At 39.2% G+C, this 15,118-nt stretch overlaps 1 protein-coding gene across 1 annotated transcript; it reads left to right on the top strand.

Annotated features, from left to right (window-relative positions):
- Positions 1-339: 339 nt before the first annotated feature.
- On the top strand, positions 340-2,531 carry LOC149472225 (histone H3.3A-like). The gene has a single exon (XM_089691349.1). The coding sequence runs from the start codon at positions 1,144-1,146 to the stop codon at positions 1,582-1,584; it is 441 nt and encodes a 146-aa protein (XP_089547475.1). The 5' UTR covers positions 340-1,143; the 3' UTR covers positions 1,585-2,531.
- Positions 2,532-15,118: the final 12,587 nt, after the last annotated feature.

The following is a 15,118-nucleotide window of genomic DNA, read 5'->3' as shown; positions in this document are numbered from 1 at the left end:
CTTCATTCGTTACAGAGGAGAAGGGGGAATGAATGTTCCTCCACCTCCACTATTGTCAGCCGACCTGACTGCTGGCCCTGTAAAAGTGATCAGGCGGCTTTAAAGCCATGATATGAATGATATGACTGTTTTCCATTCAGGGGACACACACACATATATATATATATATATATATGTATATATATATATATATATATATATATGTGTGTCCTGAATGGAAAACAGTCATATCATTCATATCATGGCTTTAAAGCTGCCTGATCACTTTTACAGGGCCAGCAGCAAAAATTTAAGCCAAAATGTATTCTGCTACATGTCTTTGGTAAAAAAAAAAAAAAACAATACGTGTATATTAATTAGTTTACGTGAAAGTTATAGCATCTACAAATGGCGGTATATATACTGAAATTTTTAGTTATTTATTTTTTTATATTAGTAATGGCGGTGATAAGCGACTTATAGCGAGACTGTGGGACTGCAGCGGACATTCTGACACTAACTGACACTAGGTGGGAACTAACTAACTGCCATTGACATCTTCAGTGACACTAATACAGCGATCAGTGCTAATAAAAAGCATTGTCACTGTACTAATGACACTAGGTAGGAAGGGGTGATCAAAGGTTTAACTGGGTACTTGTGCAATACGGTATGCTGTTTTACTAGGGGATGTGCTGCTTTCTATCTCTCTGATTTGCAGAGAGATATAAAAAGCACATCTTCACTGACAGGAGAGAGATCTGTGTTGTTTACAGATCTCTCCTCTGTCAGCTTCTCCACTGATCACTGAGGCCAGGACCCAGTGGTTGACATCTTTGGGAGCCAATGACAGCGAGGCTAGCACACACACACACCCTACCCGGAAATGCAAAATTGTGTATATTTACACGATTTTGCACAACACAGTACATCTGCTATGGGGCGGTCTTAAAAGTGGTAGTTTAGCATAAAACTGCTTTTTTTATGTGGATTTGTGGTTTTGAGGTGTTTTGGTACTCTGGGTTGACATTTTGTTAAACGTTGTAAAAATACAGCGTGGGACTGAAAAGAAAAAGCTATGCTAAGTGATATCATACCTCGTTATTCCTCACCTCATTTGACCATCTGGATTGCAATCGCGGGACTGATCAATTTTGTTAAACAATGGCCCGTACAAAGCAAACTGCCCCCAAGTCAACTGGAGGGAAGGCTCCCAGGAAGCAGCTGGCTATGAAAGCTGCCAGGAAAAGTGCTCCCTCCACAGGATGTGTTAAGAAGCATCACAGATACAGGCCTGGCACTGTGGCTTTCAGAGAAATTAGGAGATACCAGAAGTCCACTGAGCTCAAGCTTCCATTCCAGCACCTGGTGAGGGAAATTGCTCAGGACTTGAAAACTGACCTGAGGTTCCAGAGTGCAGCTATTGGTGCTCTGCAGGAAGCAAGTGAGTCATACCTGGTGGGTCTCTTTGAGGACACAAACCTGTGTGCTATTCATGCAAAGAGAGTAAAAATTATGCCCAAGGACATCCAGATAACAAGAAGAATCTGTGGGGAACGTGCTCAATTTTTTTTCCTGTTTTTTAAAAATGTACATAAAGTGTGATGTCACCTTATTTTAGGGTTTGTTGACTGTAGAGTAGTTGACAGTAAATTGGTAGTACACATTTTATAGGACATTCTCTTAATCTTCAGGTTTTTCAGAAAATTTGTATCTGCAGCTAGTCTACTTCTGTGGCCCTGCCCATTTAAGAGTCTGCATGTATTGGCTCCATTCTCTCCATACTTTCAGTGTAACTTCATTGTAAATAAACTGTCCAATACCTCAATTGTCTTGCTGTCTTGAGATTGAGTTGGGTTGAAACAAAAGCTCCCCACAAATGGGATTTAAAGTTGCTTGTTACAGCTTTGGCCAATTTGTACTAGTGGCAAAGAATTATATTAAAAATAAATCTTGAGCATGGTAGTATTATTACATTTAGACATGCCACATGGTGCTAGGGTTTTTGGTGGGTAAACATAATAGATTTCCTAAATTCTTCTAAGAGTTAAATATTAGATCTAGGAGCCAGCTGAACACAAGTAGTCTGGTAAGCTGTAAGCCTGGGGCTTGGTTCATTCTTCACAGCATGTTATGATAATTTAAAATGCAATTGCTTTTAGATGTATATTTTGGTATCAATGTGCAAGTGTTTGAAATGTCTATCCCATCATGAAACAAATGTTCCAACAGTTTTTAAATATAATAAATCTGCTTACCTGAAAAAAAAGAAAAGAAAAGTGATATCATATCACATAATTTTTTGGTAATATCTCCTTCAGATCCTTGTTGTTCAAAAGGACTGACCATTATTTTTTCGAAAATTTTACCCACCTGTTGTGAATAGGTTTTAGTCAATCATACTGCTACATCTGCCTCTGTTCTTTTCGTATTCAGCAGGAGAATTTTCAATACAATAATTTACGTTCATTATGAAACTCTGATTGTGACTAACAATTATGCTTAGCAGGCATGAATTGCCTGATTGAAATACCTCTTTTCAATGACTTTGGATAATGGCTACTCCAGTGTAACAAGCTATTTGTGGATGTGGATTTTCAATAAATATTTTATGGTATGGTATTTTCCACCTTTTGTCTTTGCTCATTTTAATGCCAAGAAAATTAATCGAGTCCAGTTGAATTTTCACAGTTGAACATACTAACTTTGATGGTATTTAATTTAAATTATTCTCTGTTGCCATTCCACAAGATAAAGACATTGTCAATAAATCTAGTTCATAATATGTTTTTAGATTTATACAGCTGCATATGTTCCACAAAAACTACTATGCCTTCCTATTAATCCGAAAATAATTTTACCTATGTGGGTGCACAAGCAGTGCCAATCACTTTGCCAAACAATCCCTTATAGATGTTACATTTAAAAAAAAATAGTCAAGTCCTTTTTTTTTGCCTGTGTAAGCCCATTGCCTATGATTTCTTAGATATTAAAAGAGAAAATAAAGAAAAAAAGAGAAATTTTACTCACCTAGGTGGATGTAGCATTGATCCAATGCTGCATTTGTCTGCCAGCTCTCAGACTTAGAACTTACAAATTCTGCTGATCACTCAGTTCTCAGTGTTTCATGAGCAGAGAGCTGGTGACCCTCAGTCACCAGTTTTCTGCTCTGCCCCTTCAGTGCTCACTGGAGCACCTGGCTCAGGCTGTCAGTGGATCGCTGAGAGATTGAGCCAGGTGCTGGTCTAGGCTTCTGGTCGGGAACTTTTCAGAGCCTGGACCGGCTCTGTGACGTCTCTGAAAATGGGTCACAGGAGTACAGTTTTTTCTGCACAAACTGCACACGTGTGATCCACAGGCGAAGTATAGCCAAAAGGATGTTGGCTATACTTTGAATAGGCTGACAAAAATCACCTTGATCTGCTTTTATATCTCTACCATGTCTACCCCATCTTCCTAAACCCCTTTGTCCTTGGTGTGTTTGATCAAATATATTATCTAAACTTACATTTGTTTCATCCTGATCTGAGCTATCTGAATCATTAGATGTATCTGATGTGTTTCTCACACTCATTGAACTGCTCTCTTGTTTTTATGAAACCATGCATAAACTTTGCCCTGTTGGACATTCTGCAAATCTCAGATATCTCAGATAAATATAGCATGTTTCTTAAATTTTGGCTCTTCTTTATGTTGTTCAACATGTTTATATAACCTTTCCTCTAGGGTCATACATTCCAGATGGGGAATACATTTTGGAATATTTTTCTGTTCTTCCTTTAAGTGTTGGTTTAGTTTCTCAAAATGTTACTCAAAGCCCAAAAGATATTGTATATTGTGTAGGGTATTCTCGGTTTGCTACTTATCCCGACCCTCCATCAACTCACAATCTATAGGTGTGTGAGATCCCATTTGAATTCTTAAACCCCCAACTGTTATACCTTGTGTGATATTTATATCAAAGCTTGCAACTTCACAGCATGATCCAGTGTGTTTTTTTCTATAGCCTGAACATCTTCCTGAATGCATCTGCTACTTTACCCTGTTTTTGAGTAAATAAATCCTTATTACAAAATATCTGGCTTGCTTCCTGAAACATTAGACCAAAGTATATTTCTTCTCCAGGAATCCTGCCATCTGTTAAACCTCAGGCTTAGGTATCCAATGCTCAAATTAATAGATAACACAATCAATGATAATAATAAAGGCCTGGAAATTTATTACAGTCAATTATATGTCTTTTTTTGTTGGAAATTTACAATAATATAATTTTCAGAGGTGTTGTGCTTAAACCAACCTGTATCTCACAAAATAGGACATAAAAGTTTACTTTTATTATATTCTGCTAAAAATCATTAGCATGATTCCTAACTATATCCTGCAGAGAGTAAACTGGAAATATAATGGATGTGTTCTGATTATACAAGCTGCAAATAAATTATGTCTCCAAATCGCTTATTGCTTTCAAAACCTATAAAGTAAGAACCTAGTATATATTAAATTTCTGACCTACAATTGAATTGAAAAAGTACCCTATATTCTCTGATAGGTAAACAAATGCCAAAGTGCCCTTTAATAGCACTTAGCATTTTTATTTCTTATCAGAGGATATAGGATATAGGCTGGGGATTGTTCAAATTATTTTTAATAGAATAAAAGTGAAATTTTAAGTTCTAATGGGTGAGATGAGGTGATTTAAGTGCATCACCTCTGCAAATTATATTATTATATATAGAAGTATAGCAACTGTCCCCTCCCCATCATTTGTTTTTGTTTCCTAGCTTTTATTTTGCAATCAAGTCCAGTCTAGTGGGCCATGAGAGAATTAACAAGGCTGGTATCATGAATAGCTGCCAAGCAAGGCAGAGTGAAACACATGGAAAATCAAAGAAGGCATGAATCATGACTTTTGAGACAGCTATCTAAGCATGGAATATTCTTTAAGAGCCTGCAGAAGAAAGGGAACCATCTGTTTCAGGTACAAGTGGGTATGGTATAGCCTAGCTGGGTATGGGTTCAAGTACTGAACCTAATATACTTACAAATGAAATCTTCAGATTGAGCATGCTAGCACTAGACTGTCTGTACCCAACAATGACTGCAGGGGGTGCTGCAATGGATGCATGCTATTGATCCAATGTCATGCCTTCAGTTTTATCAAGCACCAGGCAGTAGTTGATAGTTGATAAGCTGCAGAGTATCAGGCTGAGAGAGAGACTGCACAGAGGGACATTGCCTATTGTCATGAGCTGAAGATTGCTAAGCTCCGGCAACAGTGCTTCGTTTCCCTTGAGCACTGGGAAGCATCTTTGGCTATCAGCCATGCAGCTAAATTTCCAGCCATGAAGAAGGACAGTAACATTGATACTTACAGTATTTGTTATCCTTTCAGAAAACATCAGTACTACTTGTCACAGACACAATGGATATGGTTACTGATGCCAGGGCTGAAAGGCTGATGGATATAGGCCAAAAAGGCCACTATGATTATGAAGCATCAATTTACACCAGAAGTATTCCCCAACCAACTTAAGAGGGGGTTCCATTTTGTAAGCAAGTCTGGGTGTGCAGGAGCTACTTCTTGAAGAAGGGATGGGGGGGGGGGTGATATTAGTACCAAGACTTACACCGGCCCTTTGCGGCTGAGGAAAAACTCACCTGAGGTAGGCTTTACTCAGAAACAATACAATATAAAGAAAATAAATCAGTGCAATCATCATGAATAGATCACAATCAAAAAACTAGCAAGCTAAAAACTAAAGGCAAATTTTACAATACCTCAAACGTTGACATAAGAATCAGTAACAGTGCAGCACAATAGAATATGTTTTTTTAGGCTGCACTGTTACTGATTCTTATGTTTACTCAGAAGCAACTGTGATTGTCTAGTTCCTTGCTGCCCAAGTTGAAAGCACTTGTATCACACACCACCAATGATTATGATAATGGACACTACCTAGTGTGCTCTTGCTTGATCCAGCTTGTGTTTGTTCTGTGGATTACTGTGCATGGCTCTGCTATGACCTTGCTTTATTTACTGTGATTCTCTACCATTTTGACTCTGATCTACTCATAGACTAGCAAAGCAAAGGGCACAAAGGTCTAGTGTATTTCCATGTTCATCTATTGAATTAAAACAAATGAATGCATACTCACAAAAGCCAAGGTATAAAGTAGTAGTACAAAGCCCAGGAGGCAGAAAGGTGAGCCAAAAGCTGGAACAATCAGTGCAAACGAGTCTGTATCATCTCTCTATTCTTAAATATAGGACCTGTCTAGAATCCCTCCTACTAAAGGGGAGGGGTAGACCAATCAGCTCCACCTCCATGGGCTGACCTCTGGGCATAACAACGATCATAATTAATGATTGTTGTTATGCTAAACATGCCATTTCATAGTATTCCACTGCATAATAATATTCAAGTGATATTAAAGGCTTGGTTATAAAATAAAATAACGAACATATTATATTTACCTGCTCTGTGCAATGGTTTGCAGATGCACTTACAATATAATTAATTGCTGCATCAGATATTTTTTAATTGGTGGCTATAACTCTTTTCCTAAGGGATCCTTCCAATGGTAATCTACCATATAACCTGCAAACTAACAGTCTTTAACAATGTGATGACATTTTTGCTTGAATTGTGGTTCCTTTGTTGCCATGCCTTCCTTGTATATTACATCTCAGTAGGTCAAAACCAAAATTGAATGCAGGGTTATAATTTGTCTTGAGTAAACTGTGCTACAAAAAATATAATATAGCAAATGAGGGTACGCACAAACTGTTCAAGCATGTTAGGCACTGGGCTCAAATGGTAAATTTAGGCGCTTACATCCTGTCATTGGTATATTATGGAACAGACGAATTGGTATATTATGGAACAGAAGGGTTAAGCTTTGCTGCAGAGCACATGGGAGCAGGTAAAGTAAATATGAAAGCAAGTGGTAGCATTTAAATTAAGGGCGGGGGTAGTGTTAGGTTTGTAAGAAGGGTTAGTGTTTTAGCTACATTGAAAGCGAACTTACTATACTGGTCTGGTTATTCACAGCTGTCCATTACAAGAAAATGAGATTTAAGTGTTAAATGCTTACATTTACACAGCTTTTTATTTATTAAAAAAATATGCTTTTAATTAGAATAAAGCTCTATTCTATTGTCTGCCCCAAATCAATATAGAATGAGTAAACAGGAAAATACATTTGAATGTTTATGATTACACAGATCGCTTGAAAATCTACCTGTAAGGAACTTAATAGAAAAATACTTGCATAGCGTCTGCATTAAAATGAAAACAGTTGTACAGCTTCACCACTTGTGTCAAATTTATCTGTCTTTTCCCTTGGCTGCTTCCATTTATCATGTCTTCATTCTTCTTTTGCAATATCTCGCCAGATATTCCGTTGTGTTCATCAAGCAGAGAGCCTCATCAGCATCACAATCTGCTCGACTTCTTAATGGTCTTTAATGATTTTGTTTAAAGAAATTGAAGATTCTGCTTAACAAAACTTCAGAAACCTTTCAAAGTGAAAATGAAGGTGCGCTGAAATGCACTGTACATAACAATGAGCTATGTGCATTAGAAGGATTGCATGCTACTTTATTTAATGACAGTTGTAAATATTAGGATATGTTGTGATTGTTTTGTAGATTTTTTTAAAGTAGCATTTTTATAAAAAAGAAGGTTGAAATTTGGAGAGACATGAAGAATGCAAGGGAGTTAATAAAAATATCAACAAATTATAGTGATGTTTGGAATATTTATTTCATGGTAACTGCACTCATCACCTTTCAGCCTCTAATCATACCTAAAGACTCCCTCTATTATCTTGACTACATCAAAGAGAACCACTCACCAATGGTCATTTATTGTAATCTCCACTATTAATTTGTTATAATAATGCTGCCGTACCTCTGAGTCATGCAAAGAGAAAGTTGTAGATTGAGTAGAGGTGGGTGCTGTTGGGGGGGGGGGGGGAGGTGGGAAGGGGCAGTTGTGCAAAGTTGAGAGCTGTTAGATTGGGGGGAATCTAAGTACTGAGGTGCGGGGAAGAGTTGCAGAGGTGAGAACTGTGAAGAGAGGGGTTGTGTAGTGGTGAGAGATCTTTGGTAGTGGGGCTGAATGCAGAAGTAGGAGCTGTAAATTTTGAAGGTAAGAAGTGAGCTGTTAACAGGGGTAAAAAGGTGAACAGTGGATGGGGAGTGCAGAGGTAAGCTATGGACTAGGGGTGTAGAGGTGACTTATCGACAGGGGGTGTGGAAGAAACCTCTAGAGATGGGTGGAGTGGTGACCTGTGGACAATGGTGCAGTAGCAGCCTGTGGATAATGGATGCAGTGGTAGCCTTTGTGAAGAGTGAAGTGTGAGGAGGTGACCTGTGGATGAAGGAATGCAGAGGCAATTTCTGTATGGGAGGTTCAGAGGTGAGCTGTAGACAGGGCTCCAGAGGTAAGATGTAGACTGGAGAAATCAGAGGTGATCTTTGGAAGGGGGCATTCAGATGTGAGCTGTGGATAGGGGGGTTCAGAGGTGAGCTGCGGCAGTTGTACAAAAGTGAATTGTGGAAGGGGGTGTAGAGGTGGGATGTAGAAGGGGGGTGTAGAAGTGGGCTGTGGACAGGGGTGCAAAGATGGGTTGTGGAGGGGGAGGTAAAAAGGTAAGTGGTGGATGGATAGGTGCAGAGGTGAGTTGTTGAGGTGGGTGCAGAGTGATCTGCAAACAGGAAATGCAGAGATAAGCAAAGATGAGTGTACAGGTAAACAATAGATAGTTACTTCAGAGGGGGTTTTCTGGGGGACAGAAAACCATACCAAGTTCTGTGATCAAGAGTATGCAATTTATGCAGAGTGTAGTGGTCAGGATTTTCTAAAGCACTTGCAAATTACATGCTCAGCACCACTATACTCTGTGCTATAGGTCACATAACCCTTTCTGTTGTATATTACATATTAATGGCCACTGGATGGTGCTTCTGAGTGCTACACTCTATACAATGGGTTATATGTTACATGTTACAGACTGCACTCTGTATGCTGGGACCTATGTTTCACAGTCCTGACCAGGGGCGGACTGACAACTCATGGGGCCCCCGGGCAATAGGGGATCATGGGGCCCCTGTGTCTTCGCCCACACCCAAAAAAGCCTATGAAAAAGCCAATGAAAGGTACCAGGAGCATCTCATGGGGCCCGCTACTGACCCCGGGCCCTCGGGCAGTGCCCGAGTGCTCGAATGGTCAGTCCGCCCCTGGTCCTGACTCCTGCTTTCTGTACATGGGACTATTATGCTACATAATCCTAACCACTCTGTATGGTGGGAGTGCAGCAATCAGGAGTGTGCAAAGTATATCACAGCATACAGAATACATTAGTCATGAGTATGCAATGTACAGCACAGCTGACAGAGTCCAGTGGTCAGGAATAGGAGTCTTATAATATGCAGCCTAGTATAAAAAGATCAGGGGTCTTGGTTATATAAAGTATAGCACAGTATACAGTGGTAATGGTCAGAAGTGTGAATCATGCTATACAGCATACACGTTGCATGGGTCTGGGTCCAGTGGTCAGGAATAGAAGTATTATAATATGCAGCCTAGTATAAAAAGATCAGGGGTCTTGGTTATATAAAGTATTGCACAGTATACAGGGGTAATGGTCAGAAGTGGAATCATGCTATACAGCATACAGGTTGTAGCAGTCAGGAGTATGTAACATACAGTGTACATTACATACTCCTGAAAGCCAAAAAAAATATATATAGGGGGTAGGTGATACCAATGGGTTATACCATTGGAGGGTGTCATCCCTATCAGAAAAATAATAGTAGAAAGACACCAGATAATGGGATTTCAAATATCCATCCAATGGTCAAATATGCACATGACACATATTAAAAAATGTAAAATTTTATTCCAATAATTTAAAAACATAGTTTTCATTAAAAACATTAGTAAAAGTAGTATGTTGATTCTACTGCTTGTCCCCACATACAATGATGGAGGGACTGTAGCACTGAAGTCCTTTAGAGATCTTAAACTATAGTTCGACATGTTTTGTGAGGTGACCTGCTTCCTCAGGACTTTAGATCTCACAAATATGGATATAATAATCACTAGAATAATATCAAGAAACATTAGACTAGACTATTCCAGAAATTACAAACACAAGAACCCTCATTGAGTAACTAATCCCAGAAGAAGGAAGAAAGAAGAAAAAATGACATTTAGCTCTGTATGCCCCATTTGAAAATTGGATGGGTCAGGGTATTTATTAAGAGGCATGGTAATTTTTTTTGAAGTTGTAATTTTTTGTCCCAATTTTTTGGAAAATTAAGAAATTAAATACATTTTTTTTTTCACAAAGTTTTTAATTGAACAAGTTATTTCTCACATACAGCATAGGCATACATACAATTATACCCCAAAACACATTCTGCTATTCCTCCTGAGTATGGGGATACCAGACTTTTTCACAGCCTAGAAGCATAGAGGGGTCCTAAATTGAAGGAGCACCTTTGGGTTTTCAAGGGGAAAAATAACATACAGTGTTGGTACGCAAGCTTACTAATAAATAGGCAGAGAGCCAGCCTGCACAATAATGTGTTTCATCCACATACAAAAAACACATGCAAAACTCAAAAGTATGCACGCTCTGTAATGTGTATTGTATTCTCTTAAATCAAACAAAATAAGTTCCACTCATCAAAGTGACCAAATCAATAGCATTTTGCATCCCAAAAATTTCCATATAAAAGTTCAATAAAATTTAATGTCCACACAAAATCCTGCACATTGTACTGGTCTGGTGACAGTAGGACAGCGGTGTTCACTGATGCTGCTGGCTTACACTGGTCTGGTGACACTGGGACTAGGGTGTCAGCAATCAGTAAAACTGTTGCTGACTCACATTGGTCTGGTGACACTGGGACTGACTTGGCAACAACAAGGGACACTGTTGTTGGATTACACTTGTCTGGTGACACTGGGACTGGTATGGTGGTGATCAGGAAAACCGTTGCTGGCTGCATTGGTCTGGTGTGGCAGCAATCAGGAATACTGAGACACTGATGCTGGCTGCACTATTAGGGGTCATTCATATGTGAGTGTGGACATCGAAAAAACCTTACAGGTGACCTTCGGTTTTACCTCCCTTAAACCACTGCCCTCTTTAGCTGCACAGGCTGCAGTCAGGGGTGTATACATGCCATGGCTTCAATGATTTGCTTTGCAACTCCTGCAGGAATTATACCCCCTGTACACCCACTGATCATAACTCATTGAAGTAAACAGGGGGGCTTGTGCGAGGTCCACGGAGCTAAAACAGCCAGTGAAGAGGCAATACAACACCTTTTCACCACCTATCAAATGTTCTCTGAAGAGAGATCTGAACATGAATAGCTTTACAGGCAGCATCACACATGTGAACGAATCCTTATGGTAGCACTATGACTGGTGTGGCGATGATCAGGGACACTTTGACTGGTGTGATGGTGATCAAGGACACTATGACTGGTCTGATGGTGATCAAGGACACTATGACTGGTCTGATGGTGATCAAGGACACTATGACTGGTCTGATGGTGATCAAGTGTGCTTGTGATCAGGGATACTGTGACTGGTGAGGGGGTGATTAGAGACACTGACTGGTCAGTTTTTTTTTTTACACTGTGATTGGCTGTCACGACCTGTTTCTCCTGCTGGTGGCAGTGTGCTTCCCTGGGGGGAAAGCTGCAATTTTAGTGTCCACTAGCAGGAGTCTGCCAGCAGTCAGCAGGTGTCTACCAGCAATCAGCTCCACCTGGCCACACCTTCTGGGAGGGTACTTAACCATTTGCCCTCCTGAGGATTTACCCCTCTTTCTGACCAGGCCATTTTTTGTGTTACGGCACTGTGTTATTTTAACTGACAATTGCATGGTCATGCAACGCTGCACCCAAATGAAATTTATGTACTTTTTTTCCCATGAATAGAGATTTCTTTTGGTGGTATTTGTCATCCCCAGTGACACCAATACAGTGATCAGTGCTAAAAAAAAAAGCACTGACACTGTACTAATGGCACTGGGCAGGAAGGGGTTAACAAAGAGTTAATCAAACGATCAAAGAGTTAATTGTGTGCAGGGAGTGTTTTACATAGGGGGCAGTGTGTGTGCTTCACTGTAAGCACACTGCTCTGGATGGCTGTGCTGTGCACGTAATTTTGTGCACCCCTACCACTCTGTAGCAGTATATCTGCTATAGGGCAGTCAGGAAGTGGTTAAAGATACATACACATGGTCTGGTCCCAGTTTCTGTGTGTATCTACATTTATCTGGTCATCTCCTGTGATAACTCCTGGCATTGACCCTGTACCATGTGATTGCTGTGAACAATCACAGAGATCACAGCAGTAAACAAGGATTTCATGACAGCCATTGTTTTTTTCTGGTAATGTGATTGGTCACAATCACAGCAGTCCTGTACCCTGATCTGTGCTCTGCTGTGTCTAGAGGACACAGCAGTCACAGATCAAGGCATTGTGTGCTCTAGAGAGCGTGTGCAAATGGCTGATGTGGGAGAATGAACTTGGAGGTCCACCTGCATTGGAGCTGCTCCCATCCATTCAGAAAGCATATATAATAGAAGATTTTCATTTTTAGAAATTGTTGTGCTGATATTTATCTGTGTCTATGGGACTTTCATTTGTGGCACAATAATTAAAGCATTATTTGTGGGTATAAGGACTGCGGCAAATGTGTTTTGTGAATACTGTGAATAGACTGTGTCATAAACTATGTCCCAAAAAAAAATTCAGTCTATTTTATGTCTTCCTTAACCCTCTGTGTTCATATATTTGGCCTGTGCACTCCACACTATTTGTGGTAACACCCCTACCAGTCACCGACACCGCTCACCTTATATTTATGAATCTCATAAAATGTAAGGTCATAACTAGTTTACTGTATGTTCTTCTTAAAATGGGTTTCTTTTCCGGACTTTTAGGACAATACTCCAGCAAATGGTGTCTTCAATCTCTTCCACTTCTCTCCCATATCACTCAAATAGAAGAGAAATACTGTATAGTGCTTCACTGTATTAAAACTTTATTTGCCAACACAATAAAATATACACTCACATCTACCACAGGATAAACCTATAAACAACAGCATAGACACGTTTGTCCTGGTATACTCATCGACATTACCAATACTGCACTTCCAGGATTGCTGTTCAGCATAATGATATCATCCAAAGCTTCATTACATTTCATCACCAGGACACGTGGCTTCTTCAAGGGAATCACATATAAGAAGTGTTATATGGTCTGGGCAACTGCTATAATTTGAGCAAAGTGGTTCTTTGGTGTTGTAGCGGAGCAACATTTTTTTTTTATTTAACTGGGCATTTCTAAATATCAGTTTGATTTAAAAAAAAAACAAAACTTGAGATTATAACAAGAGGTTTCCATTACCCATCTTAAAGTTGCCCTTAAAGAGGCTCAATAAGGTGTATATGTGCTGCATAAACTCCAACATTCAATAGCAAATTTTATTCCGGTCTATTCTCCCAACTATCATTCTAAGACTACAATAAAACAAATCATACACCAGGTATCCTTTAGTAATAAATAGGAGAGAAGCAATCACAAAAATATAGATGAAAAATATCCACCACCACAATCCCCCTATATGGACTCTAACCAGCTGTGGTAATTCCAAATTGTCTGTTGTTTTTATATATTTATGGTAGGGGCAGAGGCCATATTTATAAGTATCTCCTAGTTGGGACCCGCAGGGGTTTTTAGACCCATATCTTGAGAAGAGACTCTGAACTTACATACTGGTTCTCTGAGTGAATAGCCTCTTCAGGATGTTAACCGAGGTTGACCATCAACAAAATGTTTAAGAATGGAATCTTCTGTTAACAAGAATGGAATCTTCTGTTAACAAATGCCAATGTTTCTGTAATATCTGTCTGATAATGTTAATGACATCCACCAACTAATATTTTCAGAAGGAGAGGTCAGTAGTGGCAGCCTCCATGATTCTCTCCTGAGATGACACAGGGCAAAATGACAATGAATGATTGAATGAAAAGGCCCCCACCAACCCACTCATACTTAGCTCTATATAGATCTCCTGCCACACCTTGCTCTACTTTAGCTGGCACAAGGTACCCAGTATTCAATGCGACAGTACTTGGATTTAAAACATGTCTAGGCCTAATCAATGTCACATGATGAGGGGGTGACCTCACTGGTCCTCTAAGTTCTGACACCAACCAAAACCTGATATTTTATGCCAGCTGTAATGGAAGGAGTAATGAAGGATTGATGTCACCTGAATAGGAATAAGTTAATTGAAGACATTTTCAAATATGGAAAGAACACAGCAAATTTTTGGTACTGGAAACCATTATTATTTGCTTTCACTAGAGGTTTCTACAATATGTCTTTACTAAATAACACATTGGTTTATTACTACACTATAAGGATCACAGCTATGTTATTAGAAGTAAGAAAAATCCTAATCATAATGTTTAAAAAGTGCACCTCTTAAACTGGCAACGAAGGAAAAGATCCATTAGTGATGAAAGGATGTTAACAGATTGCCACAGAAAGCTTAGCATAGAAAAAGCAAAGGATTGAAATACAATTAGCATGTCATTTTCAGGCTAAAACAGATGGTTTGAGGACTTGGCTTTGTGGGAATTTATAGTATGTGTCAGTTAGAAAAAAGAAGCTGTTTGTCAGATGCTAGAATAGCAAAGAAAATTGTAGCTAATACTTTGAAATAATAAATGTTTAGAACAGAGCTCTAAAGAACCAGATGAAATTACTTAAAACCTGGACAAGAATGTTTGATTGTAACTTTTAAAGCTTTATCTTGGATTACAGTGCTTCATGCACATACATTGGCAGATTGTGTTCCTGACTGATTTGCCTATTAGTTAACATTATACTTTGCTATCAGAGAGGTTCCCCAATCACCCGCAGGGTTCTTTCCCTTTGAGTTACTGTATGAGAGGCACCCAAAGGGGCTTTTGGACATATATATATATATATATATATATATATATATATATATATACTATATATTTGTATATATACACTATATTGCCAAAAGTATTGGGACACCCCTCCAAATCATCAGATTCAGCTGTTCC

The sequence above is a fragment of the Staurois parvus genome, unplaced genomic scaffold, assembly GCF_062004578.1.
Source record: "Staurois parvus isolate SC_StPar_1 unplaced genomic scaffold, SC_StPar_1.0 ptg000021l, whole genome shotgun sequence".
Classification (NCBI taxonomy): Eukaryota; Metazoa; Chordata; class Amphibia; order Anura; family Ranidae; genus Staurois; species Staurois parvus.
The sequence above is the reverse complement of the archived record's forward strand: the minus strand, read 5'-3'. Positions and strand labels throughout refer to the sequence as shown.

What these genes read in the sequence shown, in the direction of transcription:
- LOC149472225 (XM_089691349.1), top strand. Translation starts at nt 1,144, where the DNA reads ATGGCCCGTACAAAGCAAACTGCCCCCAAGTCAACTGGAGGGAAGGCT.